The following is a 27,327-nucleotide window of genomic DNA, read 5'->3' as shown; positions in this document are numbered from 1 at the left end:
TGGAATAATTGAGGAGGGCCAAGATTGTCAACTCTTTGCGAGCAGCCTCCTATAAGATATCGTCTACTATTTTTAAGAAAGCAGTTGCACGGTTAAAATTCTCCTTGAAGCCGGACTACTACCTACTGCGAAATGGCAGGGAGAATGCTCTTTGAACATTGAATACTGATAAAGTATGAAGATTTCCACGAATCTGGGAAAGTTGACGCTTCGATACAATAGCTAACGAGATGGAACAAAATCGGAGAATGTAGGGATATCAGTGGAGCAGCATGGATACGCCAATGCCATTTGTTCCAACGCCTTCTAATTTGATAAAAAATACAGCTGACTTCACTTCCTATGTGGTGTCGCCAACTGAAATTCGAAGTTTCCGGCATCCTCCATCACATTTTGTAGATAGTAAGACAAAGTCGTAGTGTTAGGAAGGTTTCGGAAGTTGCTGCATTTACAAAAATGCTGTTTGTGATTTCAGAGTAATATAATAAAGACATTTTATATTCTTGAATGACGACAAAGACTATCTCTTTTTTTAAATTTTCATATTGGGAAATATTGTGTAAAATTTGTCTATTAACTTACTGTAAGATTCTTCTATCAAATTCCGGGCTAGAATAACATTATCCTAGCAGATATTACTACATTGCTGGTGAAACCTATTATAGTTCGACGATTTAAATTTAATTTGCATAAACACTTAAAATTGGTTTTCTCATTTTCTGCTAGGGCTGTCCTGAAGAAGTAAAAAAAGCAGAAATATGTGTCGGCCAATAATACTCTAAAACAAATATAATTCTTAAAAAAATCAAAATATAAGAAAAATGAAGGAAAACTACATCGAACACTAGGCACTAAGTAAAACTAACAAACACAAAGCAACTTTAATAGATAGACAATACATACATGAACCACATAATATTCCTAAAAAGCTATAGCGCAGTGAAGAAATACTTCAACTGAGTAAAAAGGGTTGTGAATAAAGTCTTTCTTTTTTTGAATATATGAAATGGAAGAACCCTTAAAGATGCTAGTAAGGCACTAAAACATTTTACTCCGTTATGAGAAACCGTAGTTCTGAATAATCAATGAAAAGGTGAAATTACGGAATTATTATTTCTGTTGAATTGCCGGTGGGTATTAGCATATATCACATTGCATTAGCATCGTTTTCCCTAATATAAAATAGGCTCACTTGAATAAATGCACAGGGTAGAGTGAGAATTTTCAATTTTCTAGTTGGAGTTACAACTCTCTCTGTAGTTCAAACGAGCAATCTTCTTTGCAATGCAAGTATCTTAGACATATGCATCGAGTGTCCCCAACTGATAAGACAATAATATGTCATTTTAGAATGGAAATGGCCGAAATAAGCAACCCTGAATATCGCCATTAAGATAACAAATTACGTATAAGGAACATGCATCTTTTGGAAGACTAGTTGAATGATAACTCTTCAACATGACTTAGTCAGGTCAAACCTTCATCAAGAGTGACGTCAAGGAAATTTACAGTTACATTCAAGAGATGTTGAAAAGAATCAAGATCTCGAAGAGAAAATACAATGTGATGGATGTTGGTTTCATTCAAATATAATCTGTTTGAAACGGATCTGTTTTTCAACTACACGATTCTTGAGAGACGCGAGAAATATTGACTTTACCAGCATCATCAATTAAAGAAGTTGTATCGTTCGCACACAGATCTTTAACATATACCAAAAATAAGATCTTGAAGCTCTAGAAAGGAGCCTTGTGGAACTCTCTGTCTCAATGTTAAGCTCTGCGACTCACACCCCTCAAACAACACAAACTGACCTTGTCAATGAGATAGGACCGAAGTATCTACTGGAGCTAAAATTATAGTCATTTCATCTTTGTAAATAATAAGATACTTAACACACGCAAGAGCTCTCGATAAATAAAAAATGTGGTGCATGGCAACATGCGCAATACAAAAATAATTAGTAAGTTCCCTCTGTTACGTCGACTACACGAGAAAACGAAACGGAAAAAAAGAGAAGATACGTTACTAACATAACCAATATATTTGTTTTTGGTGTTCATAACCTACAAAAGAATTCTCATGATTTTTGGTTGGGTTGTGTGTTGGTTTTAATGTTTTGTGTATCCATCGTTATTTATAGAGTAAAAAAAAACCTGAAGATAACATCATTTCATTGTAAATATCTATTAGAGAATTAAAAATAGAAACACCTAAAAATATGTCTAATTTTAAACGCCTGAACACAAAAATTTATGAGAAAAAGGGACCAGAAATCACCCCAGATTTTGTTTATTGGAAGCAGTTAGGGGTAAGCCAAATGAGCTTGTTCGATTTTAGTAAATTGCAGAAATCAATTAGGATATACCCTTTTAGAAACCAGTATTAGTAAAAGAATTTGGACCAGTAGACTACATAGACTTTTCACCGAAAGAGCCCCACTATTTTGCAGTTACCTGCTCTGTAAGGGTCCAGTTATATAACCCCATCACCAAATTAGTAGTAAAAAACTTGTCTAGGTTTCGGGAGAATGCTTATGGTGCAGTATTTAGGAGTGATGGAACATTAATTTTAGCTGGCGGAGAGGAGAAAAATGTCAAATTATTTGATGTTTCGACTAAGAGTATGTTGAGGTTGTTCAAAGGACATACTGCACCAGTTCATCGTGTAGGTTTTATCCCTAAAGAGCCTCAAATAGTATCATTTTCTGATGATAAAAGTGTGAGAGTGTGGGATATTCCTACTGAGAATATTTTGAATACCTTTGAGGGACATAATGACTATATTAGGTATGCTGAATGGAACATGAAATTAGAATGAACTATTTATAGTAAATTTTAGGGCAGGTGTAGTTAATCCTGATGTACCAAACATAATATTATCAGGAGGCTATGATGGCATGGTAAAAATGTGGGATACAAGAACCAACAAGGAAGTCATGAAAATGAATCACACTAGTGCAGTAGAATCATTACTTTATATGCCAGGAGGAGGGATGGTTTTAAGTGCAGGAGGAACAGATATAAAAGTATGTATTTTGTTTTTCGTAAATGCATGTATTATATTATACACATTCTATTTACTTAATTCTATTCCAATAACTCTAAATAGAACTTAAAATAATTTGATTCTATGGTGGTTATAGTGATTTATGAGATTTGACAGAGTTAAATTCTGTGTGAAAAATGACTTATTTTCAATGTTCCAGGGGTTCATTAGAACATATGTAGGTTGTTTATGGTGTGTTTTTAAATATGAATTGATAGAGTTTCTGAAAAATCTTTTTGTGGTAATTTACATTTTATGTTATTTTAAAATTAAGAACATTATGTTTATGTAATATGGATCTATTGAATGCATCTGTATAGAGAAATAAATTTCTCACACTATTTAACATTTTTAATTTTACGCAAATAATTAATCAACTAAGTAGAATAAATATATCAAATAATACTTCGACTTTAATTGATATTATTATTACTATGCCAAATTCAATTACTGATCATAATCTTGTTATTTTAAATTTTCCTAAAAAAAGTGATTCTCAGATCTCTTCCAAGAGGATGCATCAATTATTGTTTGATACCAACTTTAACATTGAAATAGTACTGAGGTAAATATAAAATGATAAATGAACTCTAATAAAGTATTAAGCATACTCCACAAAAAAATAATAACATAAAAAATAAGCCTTTGATAGTGTGGATTATAAGCAATATCATTTTTTTTGGGGGATAAGGCACATCAAAAGTATTTAAAGAATAAAACTTTCATATCTTAATCGTTATAAACAAATGAGAAATTATACATCACAACACTCCATAATCAGCGATTTTTTTTAAATTCAATTTCAGCAAATAACAATAAGCAGATTTTTTGGAAGAATATTAGTAAACTTTAAATGCATTAATAAGTCCTTGAATCTACCTGATAAATTAAAAAATGTTTATTTTTTGAATGCAGTAATAATTCAAAAAATATTGCAGAATTTCTATTTCAAAATTAAATTGTCAAAATAATTTAAATGACTTTAAGGCTAGCTGATGAACAGAAACTTAATAAGATAATTATTGCCATCAATAACACTGTGGGTGTAGATGGAATTTCAACCAGGGAACTCAAAATGGGTATGCCTTACTGCATCAATCCACTTACACATATTCTGTATATTAGACAATACATTCTCATTATTAAAGAAGAAATCTTTTATTTAACCTATTTTCAAAAGATTTTAAGAATCTAAGGCTAATAAGTAAATTTGATCTCAAGATGCTCTATTTTCAATTGTATATGTGATTAATGCTGGGCTTATACGCCTTTCCTGTATCACTTGCCTGGTCACCTTTTTATTCTAAGCATATGGAGACATTTGAAGCCCTTCAAAAAACTTTCTTCATTTCCTAGCTTTCAAGGCTGAGATGAACTGGCTTACTAGAATTACTAGAATTCTCTAGAAAAAACTTACTAGAATTCTCATACTAATTATAAGATAAGAAAGGATTTATTTAATATTGATTACGGTTAGGAGGACTCATTTGGATTTATTCAGTATTTTGAAAAATCTTTATAATAATAGATGTCAGAATCCTGCTGTTTTGTTTGCCATTTCATTATGGCTAAATGGAAACTAAGTTAATTGGAAAAATGCTTTATTGTATAAAGAGTAGACACACCCTCAGAGCTAGAAAAAAAATACATACTAAACTAAAATCGTTGAAATGATAAAACCAATACAAGTCAATCTTAGTATCCATTCCCAAAAAAAAAAGTGGCTTATGGTGGTCTCCCCACATAAAAATCTTACAGCCTGCTTCTGCAAAACCAAAACCGACTGCAAGAGATACAGACTTGCAAAACCCCAAAACTGGTTATCAGATCTCAGATGTGACTTAACTAATGCAACATAAACATTTTTTGCCAAATCTCCGTCTAGTTCATTGCGAATCAATCTTATGGCATAACAGGTAGAGGTCAACCTATTTCTTAGCATCGCAATATGGAAATTAGACTTTAAGGGAAAATCAATACAAATGCCTAAAAATTTGGTGTAGTCTTTTTTGCGATTTGTTCCCCATTTAATGACCTGCGGCCTGGAGTATCCCCTAAAAACATAATTAAATTTGTCTTGCTTTAGTTCCATGTAATCTTGTTTGCATGTTTTAATATCGCTTATATCCTTCTGAACTGATTCTCCCAACGTAATGTTATTTCTTCCTAGCCACATTATTATGGTATCATCAGCAAACAATGTAATGGATCCATCCATGCTAATGAAAGCTAGGTCATTTATGTAAACAAGAAATAGTAAAGGGCTGACACCTGTGGAACCCCAGAATCAATCCTGCACATAGATGAAACGGCGTGTCGCCAACCAACTGCTTGTTTTCTAGTTAATAGATATGATTTAAGCTATTCAACAGCACATTCTCTAAATCCATAACAAGAAAGCTTCTGGAGCAATATCCGCGATCCACACAGTCAAATGCCTTAGAAAAATCGCAAAACACTACCGCAGTAATCTATCCTTTATTAAGACCCAAGTACAGTCTTTCCAAAAGATTAAAAATGGCATCACTAGTACTGCTCTTATCCATAAAGCCAAATTTATTTTTGTTTAATAGATTATGATTTTCTAGAAAAGAAGACATGCTAATTTTAACTAATTTTTTTGACAATCTTTGAGAGTATTAGCAACCTTGAGATGGGTCGGAAATTTGCAGAGTTAGTAGAGTTTCCCCCTTTAAAAAGTGGTTTTGTCAAACGAGATATTTATAATTTCACAGATCTCTGCAAATATTGAGTCTTACTGAGGTTACAAAATAGTCTCAAAGAAATATCATCAATACCTGGTGAATTCTTGTTTTAAATTTTTCATAAAATATTCTTAAACTCTTAAACATCTCTATGATATAGTCAAAAGGATTCCTCACAGATAGTACAGATATCTTTTTTTTTTGTTTCAGTTTTAGTTATATTTTGTTCCAGTTGTTTCTCAATTGTTGAATAATAAGTATTAAGAGTATAGATGATCCACGCCAGTTTGATAAACATTCCTTTTTTACAGTTTCCCTTAAGTCGTTAACTAACTTAACTATTTGCGTAAGTTCTTTTGAACTAAAAAAAAATAAATTACAAATTTTATTTTAATAGAACGCCCTGTTTGTTATTTTGATGATTTTTCGGTATATTTAATTGAAATATTACATGTAAACTCTAAAGCATTATATTTTCAGGGACTTAACTTAATCTTGACCCCTTCTGTAGATAACTCTGTTAATTCTTTTAAATTAAAACTTAAGAATAGAACAGTTTTACCACTAACCAAAACTCTTTATTTTACTCGCACGTGTTTTTCTAACGAGGCATCTTCGAGCGAAGATTAAAACTTTGTTTGAAGCAGTTTTAATCTTCTCCCGAAGTTGCTTGTTGTTGTTAAATGTATCTTATCTTTTTACATATAATAACTGTTATTATTTTTTATAGTGTAGGAAGGCAAGTGATTGGTCTATACTGCCGTCCTAAGCCAAAAAGACGCATCTCAAGATTTTAAGTTTTTGAGTTATTGCGATTTATCAGTTTTTTATTACAGCACTCGTATTTATTTAATTTTTGAATTTTTTTTTAGTTATTTTTAGTAATGTGTTCGAGTAATAAATAACTTTGAAGTTTTATTTGTTTAGAAAGAGATTTTTACTTAAAAATGAGATGCGTCTATTGCGCTTAGGATTTTAGTACAAATTTTAGATACGTCAAGAAGGATATTGTATTTTGCTAATATTATTATTAAATATTTGCTAATATTACAAAAGAAATGGACAGCTTTATTACATACTTTTTAAACAAAGGTTTATTGAAAGTGAATAAGTTTAACATATCAGCTTACAAAAAAATACTAACATTTTAGTTTGAGTGATCGTCTTGGGAAACTGGAAGGTCTTTTCAAAACTGAAGCCTGTTCTTCATTATTGCACCGAGGTTTTTTATTATTAACTCTTTCTTTTTAGATGAAATTCCAAGGACTTTTTGTTGTTTTTTTGGTGGTGGCAGTATTTTATTTTTTGTAATTTTGGCAGTAAGAAAATCAAGTGCAATTTTTGGACCATCAAAGTCATCTTGGTATGTCATAATATGGGAATCCCTTTGGACAGATACTTGGACTATAAGTTTATATTGCGAGGTGTAATCCTCCCAAAGAAAAAAATGCTGTAACTCCATTGGCATAACTTCAGTTTGCCGTGCGGGTTGTTTTACGGCTTGAACAAAATCTGCAAAATCGTATAGTTTGTTGTCCATCTTTTTCATTGACTGTTCAACTTTGTGATGAAACGAATCCACGAGCGGTGCTCGAAATATTTTATAATAATTTCATTAGCATTAATTTCATGAGAAATAACAATGTAGAGCAAAAATGAAAATATTGACCAATTTTTATTTTGCGCGGAGCAATTATCAAGCCATAATGTTATTTTCACAGCGTCTCTCTTCACAAGGAAAAACTGGTAAAATGTGCTTATTAATTCATCTTTACTGCGTTTAAACAAGGCGTCAAACGTTTTGTCATTCTTTTTTTTTGCCAATTGCTACAAAGCTCTCATTGTAAGCTGTTAGTCTGTTTGTGAAAATTGCAGTTTTAAATGTTTCCAGTCTTATATAATAACTTTTTCAAGGTCTGCGCAGTATATAATCTTATCTCGTTCTTCTGGTTGACTACCATCATCTCTGTAATTTTCACGCGACTTTGTTGCTCTGATTTGTTAGCAAAATATTCATTTTCTTAGCTACTACACGGTACTTTTCATAAGAAATTTGTATATTGGGATATTTAATTAGAAAATCCTGATTTACGCATTGCCGCAAAAGTAAGGTCACTAGGAAGGTAAAGACCTTGGGGTGCATGCTCTCTCCGATAGTGTGAGATAGTTGGGTTGTAAGAATTAATATGATTACGAATCACTTTATCGTCTATTTTATTGTGAGGTTGCTTCGTGCATCTTGTGTCAGCCACAGATACTACAGAATTATTAGCATTACGCAATGCTGTACGGATAACTTTGTCACTTTGTTTATGTTGTGTATGGGCTTTTCCACACACGGTATTCTGGGTTGTGATTTTTTTCTTCAATAAAACACCAATTTTTCGGTAAATAAGTGTAATTAGAAGAATGAAATAAAGCACTGCACTAACCGTACAATTCTGTTATTGTTGTATAAAATATACAAATAAAAATTTTACAAAGTAAAATTCTGATTCTAACCGAATCTTGTGTTATATACTGTTTAATGACCTGTTGGCCTAAAGTTAAAAGTGTGAATGTATATAAAAATATGGATGGAGTGGAGAATGTGGCTGTGTAAAATGCTTACATAATGAAACGTTGCATTTTTGATTATAGGAGGATCTTTGTACTATTTGTCGGCTTTAGTAAGGAAATTGAATAAGCGGTTTTAAGAAATTAAATCTAATAACTCTGTTTATAAAGCTAAGACTGTTTATAAAACTTAATATGCCGCCTGTAATAAAATATTAAATTTATATCATGCGGCTGGCGCGGCGACTAAATAAATTATAGTCTAAACATACCGCCCCCTTTGAAAGGGTTAACTTTCAAAAAAAAAAATTAAAAATCAAATAAAATAATGATAAAACAACTTTAGTACAAAAAACCAACTAACAAATAAAAATGTTAAAAAAAAAAAAATTTGTAAAAAGTGAATTGAAATAATGTACATTACGAATATTATAATTAACAAATTGCAATTCAATATTTTGAATGCGGTGAAAATCTTATAAACTAAAAAATAAAAAGAGTTAATGCTAAAATATTAATCTTAAAATTAAGTATAAGAACTTATTATACCACTACTTATGGTCTATGGGTAAAGCACAAATCTTAGTAATAGCTCGTTTCAAAATACCGTTGTTTGTACGAATGTTCACTACACGCACTATATTATCTTTACCGGGAAAACACTCTACTACACGACCTAGCTTCCAAAATAATGGAGCTGTGTTATCGTCCTTTATTAATACTAGTGTCCCTACTTTAATACTAGGAAATTGAGTGCCCCATTTGGACCTTTCCTGCAAAGTATTTAGGTAACTAAGAGACCATCGACGCCAAAAATGTTGTACTTGTTGTTGAATACGCTGATAGATCGATAGTCTATTATCTGGTATATTTATTATATCCGTTTGAGGTAATGCTGTTAATTTTTGCCCGATTAAGAAATGCCCAGGTGTTAAAGCCGCTAGATCATTAGGATCACTAGAAAGAGGTACCAATGGTCTTGAATTTAATATGGCTTCAATTTGAATAAAGACAGTTAAAAGCGATTCATAAGTGTGCATTTCCTACAATTCTCTTTAAATTAAATTTAGCTGACTTGACACATGCCTCCCATAGCCCTCCAAAATTAGGACCATATGGTGGTGAAAAATGCCAAGTTATTTGATTGATTTCTAGAAATTCTTTAAAATTTGATCCTTGTATTAATTTTTTAATAGTGTCTTTTAATTCACGCTCAGCACCAACAAAGTTAGTACCATTGTCTGTATAAATATTAAAACAAATGCCTCTTCGAGAAATAAATCTTTTTAAGCAATTGAGGAATGACTCTGATGATAAATCAGCTGACAGTTCGAAGTGTGTGGCCTTTGTTGCAAAACATACAAAAATACAAAGGTAACATTTGACCGTAATTCTGTTTTTGGTTTTACCATCTTTTACAAGGAAAGGACCAGCAAAATCAATGCCAGTAGAAATAAAAGGTCTTTGAGGGATAACCCGATCCTTAGGTAATTCGCCCATTTGATTGCATGCAGGTATTGGATTTGCACGAAAGCAAATAATGCATTGACGAAGAATTTTTTGAACGACATGACGACCATTAATAAGCCAAAAATTTGATCTTATAGCTGACAATGTTGTTTGAGCACCAGCATGTAAATGCCTCAGATGTTCATATCGTATAATTAAAGTTATGAAATGACAGTCACTAGGAATTAAGATAGGATGTTTACCATTAAAATCTAAATTTGAAAACTTCAATCGACCTCCAACTCTCAACAAGCCATTAGAATCGATAAAAGGATTTAAGCGCAAAATTTTACTTTTCCCTTTTAAAGGTAAAGATGCTTTAAGACATTTGAGTTCATCAGCAAAATAATGATTTTGAATTAATTTACATAAGGTAATAGTAGCATTTATTAGTTCTTGCTTAGATAGAAGACTATAGTAACGTAAACCCTTTGATTTGGTTTTTGAATTATAAATAAATCTTAAACAAAAGGAAATGACCCTTTGAAGCCTTGTATAAGATGAAAAATTATTAATAAAAGTGATGTTACTTTCAAATGTGGTTAAGACGGTTTGAGTATTTTGTTTCACCTCTGGAACATTCGATGAAATATTAGAATGTAAATAGGGCCATGTTTGTTCTTCATGTTGTAAGAATTCAGGACCAAACCACCAAAGTTTGCAATTTTTTAATGTATCTGGGTCTAATCCTCTGGATATCATATCAGCAGGATTTTGGAGGATTGCAGGATTGGGTTGATACATGACGCCATTGGGAAAGAGTACTGGACTGTTGTATTTCTGATATTCTGTTAGCGACAAAAGTATTTAATTGACTGGGTTCTAAAGCTAACCATGATAAAACTATACTAGAATCAGTCCAAAAATAAGAATGATTTATTTTGACATGTTGAATAGCATTTAATACCTTTGAAGATAGCCTTATGAGTAGCAAAGCACCACATAATTCTAAGCGTGGTAAGGACAAAGTTTTTAATGGCGCAATTCTAGATTTAGCACAAATAAGTCGCACTACTACATCCCCAGAATTATTGCATGATTTAAGGTAGCAACAAGCTCCGTAAGCCTTTTGCGAAGCATCACTAAAACCGTGAAATTCCACTGAATTATAATTTAGACAAAAGATTTGCCTAGGAATTTTAATCTGATTTATTAAACAAATTTGCTCACAAAAGCTGATTCAGGTTTGATGTAGATCCATTGGAACACTTTCATCCCAATTAAGGCCTAATTGCCATAAAGACTGAATAATAATTTTAGCCCTTACAATGCAAGGACCAACAAGACCCATAGGATCGAAAATTTGTGAGGTACTTGCCAAAATGGATCTTTTAGTTACTGGATTAATATTAGGAAGACAGATCGTATACTGAAAAACATCATCTTTGGCATTCCACGTAATTCCTAATGTTTTTGTTGTGTCATTTTCTGTAAGAATCTTTGCTTCTAGTGGGGAATTTGAAAAGTTATTAAGAAGGGTATTATCACAGGCAAACCATTTTCTAAGATTGAAACTTGCAGATTTTAAAATTTCGTTAACTTCCTTGATGAGAACTTTTCCTTCTTGAATTGTGTTCGAACCACAGAGCCAATCATCGACGTAAAATGATTTTAAAATTTTGTCAGATGCTACGGGAAATTGAGCTTGATTCTCGATAGCTAGCTGTCTTAGACAACGAATAGCTAAAGGAGCTGCACTAGCTGTGCCATAAGTAACTGTATTTAGCTGATACTCAGCTAACTCATGAGAAGGATCAAAACGCCAAATTATTTTTTGAAAGCATCGATGATTTTCCTGAACTAAAATTGATCGGTACATTTTTTCTATGTCCGCTGTGAACCCATACCTGTAGGTTCGAAAACGAATTATAATATCAATTAAATCATCCTGAATCTTAGCACCCACTTTCAAGGTGTCGTTAAGAGCTAAACCACTAGTTGATTTCGCTGATCCATCAAATACCACTCGAAGCTTAGTAGTAGTGCTCGATTCCTTGAGAACAGCATGGTGTGGAAGATAAAACCCTGTGTTTATATGAGTTGATTGATGAGAAACCTTGGTCATGTGATTAAGTTCAAGATATTCCTTCATGAATGCATGATATTGTAATTTGAGATCAGGATTATTACTAAGTTTTTTCTCAATGTTATAAAATCTTTTTAGGGCAATGTCATATGAATCCCCCAAATTTGCGAGATTTTGTTTAAAAGGTAAACTAACGACAAATTTTCCCAAATTATTTCTATAGGTAGTTTCAACAAAATAGGTTTCACATTCTTGCTCTTCCTTAGACAAAAAATGTCTTGGCTGACACTCTTCAATTTTCCAAAAAGCTTCTAATTGATTTTGCAAATCAGATGTGTTAGATGTAAATAAATTGCACACGGAGGAAAAATTTTCCAGAAAATTAAGTAATATGGGCCCTGAAACAATCCACCCTAATTTTGTTTTTTGCACAATAGCGCTGGAACTCTGTAATTTGATTTGCCCAACACTCAATAAATTCCAAAAAATTGAAGCACCTATCAATAAGTCAATAGGTCCATTTTGATTAAAATTTTCATCGGCAAGAACAATGTTTTTAGGAATTTGAATGTTTGACATACTAAATGATACATCGGGTAAATTCTTTGTGATTTTGTCTGTGACTAGACATTCAACATTTTCTAATGAAAATGAATTGATTGATGATTTGAAATTTTTTTTTTACACTTTTATGTATATTTGTCACATTATTGCCAAAGCCTTCCACTGAATGACTTATATTTGAGCTTGGTAGCTTAAGTTTATGAAATAAGCTCCTTGTAATAAAATTTAATTGAGAGCCACTGTCAAGCAAAGCTCGACAAAAGTGATCATTACCGTATTTATCTTGAATTAAAATACAAGCTGTAGGAAGTAAGATGCATTGAGATTGAGTTTTGGATGATAAAGATGTATTAATGACAGATAAAACTTGGGAATCATGGTTTTGTGATTCAATAGCGGACTCTCGAGGCATATTGGACTCTGAAACGACTTGAATATTATTAGGATTTTGTTTATGTCCTATAAATGGTTTTGGAAAATGCAACAAAGTATTATGTTTCAAAGAACATTTTTTACATGTTGCAGTACTGCAACACTCCTTACCAGAGTGACCTGGTTTCAGACAATTTGTGCAAGCTTTAAGTGCACGAATCCTGCCTAACCTATCTTGGATGCTGAGTTTTAAAAAGTCACCACATGAAAAAATAAAGTGATCTTTTTTACAGTTTAAACAAGTTGAGGAAGCTATTGAATGATTTGAACTGCGGTTTTGAGGCTTGAATTCGGATTTATCTGAGGTTGAGGAAGATGCAATATTTTCTAGTATTTGACAACGCTTATTTAAAAATGAAAATAAATCATCCGTAGTAGGCGTGTCTGTATTAATTTTTAAAGAAATATCTTCCCACTCACGTCTAGTAGAAGGGTCTAATTTAGATTTTATATGAAATATGATAAAACAGTCCCATTGATCAACAGGTAAGCCTAATGACTTAAGAGCTCTAAGATGTTGATTTGCATTATCAAGAAGACCTCTGAGTAAAATATGAGATTCTTTATTAATTGGCTGAATTTCAAAAAGTGATTTCATATGGGCTTGAATTATGACCCGTTTGTTTTCATACCTCTTGCATAAAATATCCCAAGCAACATAATAATTAGACTCAATAACCTCCAACGAGAGAAGAAGTTTGGCAGCATCGCCTTTCAAACATGATTTAAGGTACCAGAATTTTTCAATATTGCTTAGTGATGCACTATTGTGTATCAAAGATTTATAAGTATCTGAAAATTGTAGCCAAAGCTCATAGGAGCCATAAAATTCTGGTAGTTTAATTTTGGGTAGGTTTGAATGGTATTGCAATGATACGTTTTGGAAATTTTGCGGAATCGACTCTGCGATCTGGGATTCCTGATGTGTTTGATGAATATCTCTGAGATGTTTATCAATGATAGTTTTAGCCAAACCTGAAGATTCAAAAAATTCATCCTCAAAGTCAATCCTAAATTGTGAGTGATCCTTAGAATCAAATAATTCCAGATCACCCTGAACTGATACAAATTCAGGCCATAATGATTGTAGCCGTTCTAACCTGACCTGTAATTGGCCAATTTGATTTGGATCAGAAAATGTATTTACAAAATTTGTAAATCTTGAAAGAGCATCAAAAATTCTATTTCGTGCTAAAGAGAGAACTCTAATTTTAACGTTTAAGTCCTCTGATGAGGATGATTGTGTTTCAGGCATTTTGTTAAAAATAAATTAATTCAACGTTAATTAAAAGAAAAAAAAATAAATAAATAAATCAATAAAATTGTTTGAATGCAAAAATAAAACCAATTAATTATGCTTCTGTGTAAAAAAAATAATTAAAGTGTAAATAAACTAAAGATTGTAACACTATCCAACAAGTACCACTCAAAAATAATGTGCTACTCGAACTTTTATGATATATGACGTCGATGAACCTTTTCCCGCTCTTGACCTATATATCCTAAAGTTAAATAAGGTAATGTAAATAAAAAATAAGAATGATTAACGACTTAAACTCGGAAAGTGGGCCGAAGAATCGTCAAGTAGTCCTGTAGCGAAGTGAAGTACCTAATGTTGTTAAATTAGTCTGCCTCTGGAGCGGCTAAAAACCCGGAGATTCACTGCGTCGTCGAAAGCGTGTCTCAATGCCTGCCAATTGGTACCCCAGAGAAGATCGAAATGCTTGAAACCAAAATCAAAAAAATCTCCTTTTTTCGCTTGGTAAAAAGGACGAATTTTCTGGATTCGGATGCTGCTTGTTTCCTTGCGTTCAAATTGATGTGTGTTGCGATATATAAAAAATTTACCTTGTCGACTGCTTGGTATGATATACCTGTGACTTCTGCCTAATATAGGTATGTATACCTATCTGCTGTCCACCAATCTGCCAATCTGCCTATCCGCCAATCTGCCAATCCGCCAATCCGGCTCGAAGGACCATATGTTGTGTATGGGCTTTTCCACACACGGTATGGAATATTCCATGGGTATTCTGGGTTGTGATTTTTTTCTTCAATAAAACACCAATTTTTCGGTAAATAAGTGTAATTAGAAGAATGAAATAAAGCACTGCACTAACCGTACAATTCTGTTATATTGATATTCTGATTCTAACCGAATCTTGTGTTATATACTGTTTAATGACCTGTTGGCCTAAAGTTAAAAGTGTGAATGTATCTAAAAATATGGATGGAGTGGAGAATGTGGCTGTGTAAAATGCTTACATAATGAAACGTTGCATTTTTGATTATAGGAGGATCTTTGTACTATTTGTCGGCTTTAGTAAGGAAATTGAATAAGCGGTTTTAAGAAATTAAATCTAATAACTCTGTTTATAAAGCTAAGACTGTTTATAAAACTTAATATGCCGCCTGTAATAAAATATTAAATTTATATCATGCGGCTGGCGCGGCGACTAAATAAATTATAGTCTAAACAGTTTATTAAAGCCGATAGTTGTCAAAAAAAAGACTAGTTCTCTGTTTCACAGGTTTTGATGAAACATGATGTAATATAAAAGATTTTCTGTCTTTATCATTTGAAATTTTCCAAAATTCAGTGTTAAAAAATTTTCTTCTTTCTTCTGATATCTTCAACAGACATTTTTTTAAACAATCTTTTCCACAACCTTCTTTAACGCTGTGCTTTTTCGCAAGTGATTCATGTTTAGCTTTTTTTCTGGACATACTGATAATTCGAACTTCTTTCTTTTTCGAACTGTTCCCTTTTTAGTATATTGAATGACAGATGCGGTATTATTTACTTCAGTTGCGTCGGTATCTACAAAACCGTCAGAATCCATAACATGCTCGTCTTGAATAGGTTCATGCATCAATTGTGGCTCGGCTGCTTCCGTGATTTGATCACATAATTCAGTCACTGTTTCCAACTGAATATTTTCTACTTCTGACGTAAGGGGGCATAAGTCTGCTTCTTCGAGAGCCTCAAAGTGACCTAGAAATATCGAGAAGAACTGGGCTTTCCGATTGTATGTGTATGGCAGGGGCGATTTCTGTTACACAATTCCCAGAGTTTATGTCGTTAATAAGTTCTTCACTGCACTTACTTGCCGTGTCGCTACTATCATTTTCCGAATCAGGGTCAGTCGGATAATAATCTAAATCTTTTGAAGCCTTACGGTTTTTATTTTTTTCCTTGGGTTGGAATGCTTGTTTAGTTTCCTTGTTCAGCGCCAACATGACCATTTTTTTTCCTCGAAATCCTTGTGTTGAATCTAAAAGGGCAGGGCAGAGTTAGTTTTAAGTATTTTTAATAATAAAAACTATTTCTGGATTTTTCAAAAGATGTACACCTTATTAAACGTAAATAGTAAAAAGACGAATAAACACAGACAAAAGTGCTGCTCAGATAAAGACGGCCGCCGAAAATCCGATCTAATTGAATAAACAAAATTAAAAATAATTACTTACCGGTCGAAAAATTACCAAAAATCCTAAGCGAAAAAGGCGCATTTTTGAGAACCGTCATATTCGCTTGGGAAATTGGGATACGGTCTAATCGGAGTAGAATTTTGTATTCTTTTTTAAAATGCGTGTAATTTTGTTACCAATTTTTAGGCACTATGGAGTTAAAATGCGTCTTTTTCGCTTAGGAAATAGGTTAAACATTGTATTTGGGGTCCTTAAGAACCATAATATAAAAATTGAAAAATGTTGAGATACGCCCTTTTGGCTTAGGACGGCAGTATAGTTGGTTGGACTCTTTGTGTCTTGAGTTTTTCAGTTTAACATATGGCTTGCCGTGGGTCAGGAATTTTGGAAATGAGTTAAAATCAAGAATTATTTTGTTTGTTTTTCTAGCGAGTGCTTCATGGATGTGATTGTATTTTATCTACTCCTGAGCATCTGCAGTTATGAGATGTGATGATCCATTTGTACTGGTATATGATTGTGTCTTTTTGTTTCTGTTCCAGTTGTTATTGTCGTTGTGTTTTAGAGGTATTGACCAAATATCAAACCAGAACTCTTAATTCTTGTTTAGTAGCTATTTCATTTATTGAATTATTTTCTTGTGATGTTATGGCTTCATAAAATTGGTTTTCGCTTTTATTAAGGCTAAATTGGCATATTTTCTTTCATTGGACTCTATATCTATGAAGTCTACTAGCTTAAATAGGTACTTTTTGTTTCATATTATAAAGGGTTTCTGGTTCTGTTTGTTTCGGCTTATTTTTTCATTATTTTATTATAGAGTTTTTTATCTTTTTGAATTTATTGCCGTTTATGTGTTGGGTTGGGTTGAGATTTTATATTCTAATTTGCCGCTTTGGTTTATACTCTCTTTGTATTATTATTATTATTATTATTATTATTATTATTATTATTAGGGAAGACCGGTGTCAATTGTAAGAAAATATGCTTTTTTATTTTTTGTTGGTTAATCTTGCGCTCTAAAAAACTAAATTTATTTTGCTAAGAATATGTTCTACGTTCGATTAAACTTGTCGGAATTTAAACTCAAAAAATTTATACTAAAATAAAACTATACCACTTTTTAGGAGGCTATGACAACTGTTACAATTGGCACCTATCTGGTGTCAATAGTAACAAGCATGGTGTTAATTGTAACAACCATCTATACCGACGCAAAAAGTAAAGAAGGGGTTATAATAAAATACTTCACCTTAAAATAAGTTTATTTTTTACGTAAAATAGGAAATATAAAAATATTAATCTTATAATTCATCATCAGAATTACAGTTTGCGCAAACATAAAATGGGTTTTTATCTGTGCAGGTTAAATGCGCCCGTTCTCTGCAAGTTCTACATTGTATCCATTTTTCTGAGCTTAAGGAATATGATCTAGAACACACTAAACAGAAAGTGTCATTATAGAATTAGTAGTCATTAAAAGAATCTGAAGAGTAATTTTCCACCGGTTTTTTCTTAACTGTTTTATTCACTTTCTTGCTCTTATTTTTATTTGTGGTGTCATCTTTGCCAATTTGCCGTTTTACTGAAACTTTCTTCTTTAAAGTTTGTTCTTCAATAGAGTTTTTTCTGGTCAATCAGTATAGCAGTTTTTCTATTCATTCGACCCCCTTTTTTCGCTTTAGAAAGATCGGCTTTGGGCAAAGGTTTTAGAACTTATTAGGTGTAATAAATGCTACCGGTTGTAGTTGAGGCGAAGGAATGATGGTCCTGACTGAAGAATTAGTGTCTCTTGTCGTTGATTGTTCCAATTGACTTTCAGCTATTTCAGCAGGTTTAGCGGTAGGTAAAGGTAGCGGTTTGTTGTAGATTGAGTTTGCTGTAGGGTTTCATCTAGTGGTCTATCAGTTACCGTTGATGGTAAAAAATCTGAATCTTGAAAAATTCCACGGTTAAAGGGATAAATGCCGGTGCAAGAAAATCCTGATAAAATATTTGTTGGTGTAGTGGCTAAAGGTAAAAATGATTTAACAATTGATGGTAAATCATATATTGTCATACGCTTTCCTGGATTGTTCTTCATCCATTGATCGGCGTAGTTGTTGAAATATATTGATCCAGTGGTTGTAGACGGTGGGAAATGTGTGGTGGAAAAGACAACAATGTTATGAAATTTGCTCTGCAATAATCTATTAATGAAATGGATACATGTGAAGAGTGATTGTCTAATAAAACCAAAACTTTATTAGTTTCGCTGGGTTTAACGTGTTTCACAAAGTGTTTTATAGAGTGAATGAAGAAACTCATTTTCTTGCATCCACCCGGACTTATTTCCTTTTCCTACGCATCCAACAGGTCCATCTCCAATAAAATGATCCTTGAAATGCAACCGGGGAAATACAAACATTGGCGGAATTGCGTTACCAACAGCGTTTACAGCCACACACAGCGTAACAAGTGTTCCACGCTTCTGACTTGCTACTGACCCTACTTGCTTGGTTCCTTTTTTTTTGCAATGACCTTGGTTGGCTTTTGCACCGTGGACACACCAGTCTCGTTAATATTGTAAATATTTTGTGGCTCAAAATTGTGTCTTTCCAAGACAGTTGCCAGTTTGTCAAAAAAGTTGGAGACATTTTCTTTGTTGAAATTCATGGCTCGCGCAAGACTTGTTGTTTGGGGTGTGCGAAGTGTTAAATGAGGATTTCTTCTCAGGAAAGCTACAAGCCACTTCATTAATCTTCACTAGCCTGTTCTACTTCATTCCATTTTTGAGGATAGTTAAGCCGATTGGCAGATGCAAACTGAAAGGCTAATTAACGAAGATCCCGTGTAGTGAGGCCAAAATACAAATCGACAGTTTTTTCACAGTATTTGACTAGCTGTGACTCTTGCTCAACAGTAAATACCCTGTTGTAAGGATTGTACCCCATCTTAGGCTGTAAATTATTACGTAGAGCATTTACAAAGCGATTTAATGAAACATGGCACATTCCATAACTTTTAGCCACTTTCCACAGACTGCTCATTATCAATAACCTTTCTTGCTGCTTCTTCATAAATAACTTTAGGTATCAGGTCTTTCTTGGTCTCGATTTTACCATTTTTTATGACTATAAAGAAGAAAATATTTTTTAAAGAAATCGTTAAATATTTTAAAAGAGACTTGATAATTATTTGTTGTCGTATTGGCTTATAACAATAAGACAACAAATAATTTTGCCATATAAGGAGTCAACAGATAAATAAATTAAATCGGCATAAAGTTAAAATACAACTTTGATTTTAACACGTACACGTTACAATTGACACCGTAGTACGTGTTACAATCGGCACCTGATACCCTTCAAAAGTGAAGTGTACATTTCTGTTTACTTAAGAAAAAACAGCCAACCGCTATCCACTAAAAAATAAAGCAAAAGCTTTATAAAAGCCTACCCTTACCTTAAAATATTGTCAATCTTAACACTTTGGGATTCACAAACAAAAATGTGACGACACGTTTATTTACTTTTTCGGCAGTTTATTAAAATTTGCCTACAGAACGAACGGCACGCACGAAAGATATATTCAAACTAATTACGGGTCAGCAGAACCGCATTTTGCTTTGGCCCATGCGCGTGTTTCCATAAAATTAAAAAGGTGGCGCTGTTGTCGGTCGTGTTACTTTCGACACTTGTTACAATCGACACCGGTCTCCCCTACTATAAATTTTATTTCACTTTAGATTTGGGATGTAATAGCAGGAGGAAAACTAAGAGGAGCCATTGCACAGCACCATAAAACTGTCACATGTCTCAGGCTAGCTTCTAATGGTAAAAGACTATTATCAGGCAGTCTTGATAGACATGTAAAAATTTATGATGTTGGTACTTTTAAGGTGTGTATAGGTATAGCTATGTTTAGTTGATTTTTTATTTAGAATATCGTATATATAGGTGGTTCATACATTGGACTTTCCCAATGGGATACTTAGTTTAGGAGTGTCTCCAGATGATTCCACTTTAACAGCAGGTTTAGTAGATGGTGTCATTGCAGTTCAGAGGCGCCCAGACCAGATTGAAACAGAAGTGAAACCCAAAACAGCTTTTCAACATAAAAGTAGGGAAATTCCAGTTGGAGTGGATGAAATTGTGCCTAGCTTAGAGTATATTATAATTTACCAGTTAGTTGATATATCTCTAAAGGTTTTCCTTTCAGGCATGAATCTGAAGCGAAATTTGACTATTTTTTAAGGAAATTTGAATACTCCAAGGCATTAAACTCAGCATTAAAACCAATTATTGTGAATAAACACCCAGAGAAGACTGTTGCTGTGTTAAGAGAGTTGCAAAAACGAAAAGCTTTGCCAAAAACTCTTAAAGAGAAGGACCTGAAAACGATTAAGAATGTAATTAAATTCTTTTTAAAGTAAGTCTTTTAACCATCCTAAATTTTAATTTATTATTCCAACACAAAAGAATTTAGTTTGAGAAAAAACTATACGGTTTTAGCACAGCCATCTTTACTCTAGCCGCGAACATCGCAAGGCAACACCGCGAACCGCTTATGCTTCCGGATCGAATTAATAGTCGTATTTAACGGGACTCGGCAATGATTTTAAGTTTTTTTACTAACAGAAATGCCCGTTTTGTTGAAGGCATTATGCTATTCATTGGAAAATAGATTTGATATGATTTTTTAACTTTATTTTCATAATATCAAGATTATATCCCAATTTATACAACAAAAAAAAAATTTACCTCTGGATGTTTACTTATTATTGATCAAATATTTTTTTTTGGCTTTTTTTCGAATAATAATTCTACATATGGTAAATAAATGGTGGATACAAAGTGTTAAATTGTAAATTAACATGCAAAGCCTGAATTATTACATATTATACAGTGTGGTACATAATAAATGTGGAACAATGATTGTTTTAAATTGAAAGTTAAGTATCATCAAAAATGTCGTCAAAAACACTTACAGAAATAAGTATGAGATTGGGTGATTTTGAACACAAAATAGCCAGTGTACAGGGCAGATCAAAGCATATTATCAGTTTTCTTAAAGTAAATATAGGTAGATATGGTTGCCTCCATCTATAATCCGTTTTGGTCACCTGTCAAAAAGCCAGCTTTTGACTAGTCAAAGAATGGAAATAGCAGGTGGATGGCAACCAGTTTTTTGACAGGAGACCAAAACGAATAATTATCGATAAAGGCAACATTATATTACATATTTTTTATAGATAGATATGTTTGATATCGGTTTGATACCTCTATAAAATTCAAAGAATAGTTTTCACTGGAATTTTCAACATCAAAAAAATTAAAAAGAAGAAGAAAAATGGAAGGTCTCACCCTCACGTACCCACCCAGAAACCCTGAAGGGGTATCCAGGTGCCTTCAAAAATAATGGCTTCAAATGGAGCTTTAAATATAATTTTAAATTTTAATTTTGAACCTGTTCAACGTTTTTATTTTTATTTTTAAATTTAAAGCTCGAATAATAAAAAAATGTACTTTGAAGAATTTAAAATATAGTAATAAAATTAAAAAATATATAATTATTATGTGTAAAAGAAAATTTTCTTCTTCTTTCCAATATTTTTTGCGACATTTTTAGTCAATGGTATTATCAAATGTGGGTCTAAACCTTTATTATCGAGGGGTAATACAAAACAGTGTCTACATACTTGGTGAATAGCTCGGTGAATAGTAATAATACAAGGTGTAAAAAATAAAATTAAAAAAAAAACTAACTATTTACAGGCATGCTTGTTTTTTTTCGACAGAAACTTACTTTATGTTATGTTATGATCTATTTTTTAAAAGTATCTAATTTTCGATATTTTTCTTTTTAACATAATCGTTTAGTAAGATATTAGAAAATATAGAGCATGCCATTATCAAAAGGGTTTTATGTTCCCTACCGCAAACACATTGGATAAAAAAATCTTTAAAGATTTCATTATGTTCAATGCTTTTTAAAGTCAAATCAATTAATATAGATTTTTGATTATCCATCAGAAGAAAATCATTTTCATTAGAAACATTATTAATGTTTTTTTCAAAAATAGCACACATATGAAATAAAATTCCTTTATTGATTTCTGTTGGAATACTCAAACCTCCACGCTGCAGATAGTTAAAATAGTCATTATCAGTTAAATTACCCTTACTTTTAACCATCAGTGAGATACAAATATTGCATATGACTTTTTGAGAAATCTTATGTGCAGCATACCCTGCAATATACATCTCAGCTGATTTATCAATCTCATACTCAATTAAATATTTATTATCAACAAGTAGGGGTAAAAATTTGTCACAATCAGTATTTTGGGGGCTCATTTGGGTCCAGTCAAAATCAGAATCTTTAATAGAACTGTCAACTTTGTTCCTAATATCTAAAAGGGAAAACTGACTTCCAGAAACTTTCCTAAATATTTGTTTAAGCCTAATCTTTTTTTCAGCATTAACAATGTCATCAAAACTAATGTTGTAATTGCATCCACCTAACAGTCTGTATTTACCAAAACGTTTTTCCAATTTCTCGGTTGTAAATTTTCCTGGCAATATATAAGAAATAGAAAAATTGTCAAAAGAATAATCAATTATTTCAAGAAACACTGTGATACTATGACGGATGGCAGAATGAGTATCAATTGTAAGATGGCCATTGTTATTTTATTGTTGTTATTTATAGTGTTGCGAAAACAGGTGTTTTGGGACATAAATCATAGGCTGGTTCTACATAATATATTTTTTATTTTATTATGATTAGAAACTATAAAATAAATTTTTAAAGTAAAATTATACTGCAATAACAATAATTAAAATCATATTTCCTACTAAACGATCTATGTAGGTAACAAAATTATTTAAAGAAACAGTATGAGTAAATGAAATAAAGTATTTTGTTGCTGATGCATAAAATACAAGAAATAAATATAATGGGATAACCCTTAAAAAGCTGAAATGCCTCAAGTTTGGTAATAATATGTATAAATAAACAGGGTGATCCAACGAATAGTATCCACCTGAATAACGCCTCCCAATTTTTTTTATACTTTTGGACTTGCCGATTTTTATTTTAAGGGAAAAAACCTTTTTATTTACTTTTTGCCTTACCACTTCATCCCCTAAGCGGGGGTATCACCCCAAAAATTTTAAATAGAAAGGAAGGCCAAGTGATACCTCTTTTTAAAGATCTCTTAATCGTGAGTATTATTATATATTCACTTACCGTATTACTATTCACTCGGGAGGTTTAACGGCTGTTATTTAATCGAAATTTTCGAAACTCTTTGTGTCTTGCCTCTAATGCCTCTTCAGAAAGGGCTCCGATTGGTAAGTCGAAAAAATCGATTATGTCACAGCCGTGAACCAATACCTTGTGAACAGTACTAGGCATATAATACCATTTATATAATTCAAGATAAAGCTCTCTAGTCTCGGTTAATAGTTCTTTGAATTTTATAGTATTTATTTTAGAGCCAGAGGCAATTACTCTTAATATCAATGAAAATTTTTTAATGAGGTTTTCATTAATGCCTGTTATTTTTGAGCTTAGTTTAGGATTACAAAAGAAACGCCTGGCAGTATTGCCATCGTTTGTAGAGCCATACCCTTGTTGTCCACTATTAACCCCATTTCAGCTTTAAAACTGGTTTGAATTTTTCGTTTAGTCTCTTCCATGATTTTTTTAATTTTCTTCACCCTTTACCTGCCATGTCTAAATTGATAACCGATGTGCGATATGCAACAGACCTTCAAAAAATCAAATCCAGCAGTGGAGTGAAGACAAACCAAATCGATAATAATTGTGCTCGAAAGGTGTCTTATTTAACACTGTATGCAGATTCATTTCTTTGGGCGCATCTTGCATTTGCGTTGGTGTCAGATAAAATATTTGCCACACTTCCATCAAACATAGTAAGTATCATATCAAAAGAAATACAAATGATTTTCCCTCCAAAAGAAACTTCATATTTTGTTAATTGACTAATAACATTTTGAATTTTATTTTCTTCTTGTCGAACAAGTGCGCTATTTTCCTTAGAAAACAAATACTTAATTGGGCGGCAATAGTGCGTAGAAGAAGGCTTTGGATTTAACCAAATTATTTCTTGATTTTCACTGATTAGTTTTGAAGGCACAAATGCAATTAAGAACATATATTCATCTGTAAAGGCAGGATATTCTTCTGTAAATTTTTGTTTATAAACGCTATGTCCTGCACTACCATCAAATCCCCATTTACACTGAAGTTTTAGCTGATTACAGGAGAATTTGTTGTCCATATCTGGTATTTTTAAAATACTGTCTATTGTTTTTTGAAGAACTTCGTGCAGATTCACTTCAACAGACACTTCCGTTACTGTTATTTGAGAGGGAATATATTAATTTTTCTTTTCCAGTATTGTCCGATAACTTGGAAAACAATTTTTATGTATACCATTAACAACAGATCGTAGAACATTGTACTTTCTAACAGATAAGTTTAAATCATAATACAACGCTAAAGTTTGTTGCACATTTAGAGTTTTTTTTTGTTCTTGAGGATCTATATTATTAAGTTTCAAGGATCTTTTAGCAGCAAAGCACAGTTCTTCTGAAGTTTCGGAGCATGAAACTAAGTTTTCTACTCTTCGATTTTTTGTTTTTCTTGAAACTGCGTCAAAATTTACTTTTGGATGACCTCTTTGGATATTGCTGGTTCCCGGTTGATCAAGGTTAGGTCCTGGCTCTGATATAGAATTATTATTTTCTGCTGGTATAGATAAATTACCTTTAAGCCAATTGCCATGCTTTGATTTAAATAATTTAATATTTCTCGAGCAACCTCTCCATAATCTTGCGAGATTTAGGCAAAAAAACATACTTTTCTCCTCCAGAACTATCTCTATATATTCCGGTGGATATTCTGTTTGCAAAAATTGCATTAATTTTAATTTTATATTATCTTTGCGTTCACTTTTTTCGCTTGTTATCCATACTTCAAGCAAAACTGCGTTTGGTATTAAGATGGCATTATCTGAGAAAAAAATTAATTACTCAAAAAGTGCATATTAGTAGCAGAAATGGATAATGATTTTATAATATACACATGTGAGGGTACATATATATAAAATATCTTCGATATGTTTTTTTACTTTTTTTTGAAAACCTTACTTAAAAATTGGATACTCGTATTAAATGATTTTTTTTACTTTACTATATTTGTTGTTCAATTTTTTTTAGGGTAGTAGTTTTAGAAAAAACATTTTTTTCTCTTTTTGTCACACTTACCTCTAGTTGTAATATCCATAGTAAAATTAACTTCTCACTACTACTTTCAACGAAATAAATGCTACTAAATAAACATATAAACTGAACAGAAATACTTATACTGATAACGAAAAAATTTTTTTTGCCAAATGTTAAGATCACTTTGTTTGAATGTTCCGCATTTTTGGTACATTTTTGCTTTGTTTTTATGAATTACGATCCTTTTACTAATATAATAACATATTTGGCTTATTCTGATCGGAACTTGTATTTTGAGATTTTTGTCCATGGGCCGCAACACTGTGCGGCGCACCAAACTGTCACTTTCTCACTATGTAGAGGCTTCTCGTGTATCTCTCTCGGATTATCAGCGGCCCAATACCGAAAGTTTTGCTTGTTTACCCAGCGAGACAAGTAAAAATGCGCCTCGTCACTAAAAAAAACTGCGCCCTGGGGTAAATTTTGAAGCATAATTTCACATGCAGCACGTCGATTGTTCCAATCACGTTCTGATAATTCCTGTGCCAGAACCATCTTGTATGGATGAAAACTAAGATACTTGTGAAGAATTCTTCGCACAGTGCGGTCAGATAAATGAAGGGCAGCTGCGTGTCTCCGTGCAGAACGTCTAGGTGACCGTAAAAATGAGCGTCTCACAGTCTCGATGTTTTCGGGTGTCCGTGGCCATCCACCTCCTTTTTTGATAACAGATCCAGTTTCTCTGAAGTTCTTGACCCACAACACAATTGATTTTCGGTCCGGGACTCCTTCATTTCGCGGAATTTGGAATCTTATCCGGAACGCTCGTTGCGCAGCAATAACTGACCGATTTTCGCGGAGGTACACTTCCACGGCGAATGCGCGCTGTGCGTTGGTCCACATGATGCCTCAGACTAAAACATGTTTAAACAAAACTGTTTCCCATACAGCTCTTAGTGGCGGTACCCCCACTATTCTGCGACGCCGCACGGCATTACGAGGGAAGGTTAAAAATAGGGAGACAGTTATGCCGCACCCTGTATAAAAAATAAATTTTGTGAAAGCGTCTATTTTACAAAATTTACTACAAAAATTTACTCTCCAAATTCAAGGGTCGGCACATGGTCCTGACCAAATCCAAGACAATTGAACCGGAGACCTTCAAACGCAGTAGTGTAATTTATGACTTGTTACCAAACTTTCTTTTCTTAAATGATAAGTTTTTAAATTTCTGTTGAGCCAAACCAAACTATAGTGCTATTGTTGTTAAGGTAATTTTGTGCAGCGTTTATGGAGATGATTAAAAAAAAAATTTCCTTCTTCTTTCTACCTTCTACTTTCCTTGATGACGTGCATCAAAGTTTATTCGGTTCCTTTTTTAAGGTTAAAAACTTATTGTGGGGTATATTCTACCTTTAAAGTCGGCACTGCCTCCGTCTTAATTTGTTATTATTTTTAGGTATCTTACTGATCTTAGATTCACAAAATTCTTAACAGACGTTGCAGATGAATTTTTAGATATAATAGCAGAGGATGTTGAGGATTTTCCTAAAGATGTTGGTAAGCATATTTATTTTTGTAAATAAATTTAAAAAAATAATCATTAAAACGTTTTGTTTAGGATTACTTTTAGTTCAATTACATGAATCCTTAGTAAAAGAGGAGAAACTAATAAACGACTTGGCACAGGTTGAAGGAATGATGCAAACGTTATTGGCTGCCCAAGTGTCATCGCATTTCGATCAATGTTTACCGATTAAAGTGAAACAAACAAATGAATGTACAGCTTTAAATGTTAAATAAACAAAAATTATATTTT

The 27,327-nt window shown here is 32.6% G+C and overlaps 1 protein-coding gene across 1 annotated transcript; it reads left to right on the top strand.

Annotated features, from left to right (window-relative positions):
- The first annotated feature begins 2,061 nt into the window (after nucleotides 1-2,061).
- On the top strand, nucleotides 2,062-27,327 carry LOC126745024 (U3 small nucleolar RNA-associated protein 15 homolog). The gene is made up of 8 exons (XM_050452673.1): nucleotides 2,062-2,311; nucleotides 2,377-2,789; nucleotides 2,842-3,028; nucleotides 20,000-20,152; nucleotides 20,211-20,419; nucleotides 20,473-20,682; nucleotides 26,968-27,068; nucleotides 27,130-27,327. The coding sequence occupies exons 1-8, from the start codon at nucleotides 2,222-2,224 to the stop codon at nucleotides 27,309-27,311; spliced, it is 1,545 nt and encodes a 514-aa protein (XP_050308630.1). The 5' UTR covers nucleotides 2,062-2,221; the 3' UTR covers nucleotides 27,312-27,327.

The sequence above is a fragment of the Anthonomus grandis genome, chromosome 15 (assembly GCF_022605725.1).
Source record: "Anthonomus grandis grandis chromosome 15, icAntGran1.3, whole genome shotgun sequence".
NCBI lineage: Eukaryota > Metazoa > Arthropoda > Insecta > Coleoptera > Curculionidae > Anthonomus > Anthonomus grandis.
Note: the sequence above shows the minus strand (reverse complement) of the source record. Positions and strands in the feature narration are given on the sequence as shown.

Excerpts from the sequence above, each read along its gene's own strand:
- LOC126745024 (XM_050452673.1), top strand. The coding sequence starts at position 2,222 with ATGTCTAATTTTAAACGCCTGAACACAAAAATTTATGAGAAAAAGGGA. Across the intron at positions 2,312-2,376 it reads TTTATTGGAAGCAGTTAGGG|AAACCAGTATTAGTAAAAGA; the intron begins GTAAGCCAAATG and ends ATACCCTTTTAG. Across the intron at positions 20,420-20,472 it reads GAAATTGTGCCTAGCTTAGA|GCATGAATCTGAAGCGAAAT; the intron begins GTATATTATAAT and ends TTTTCCTTTCAG.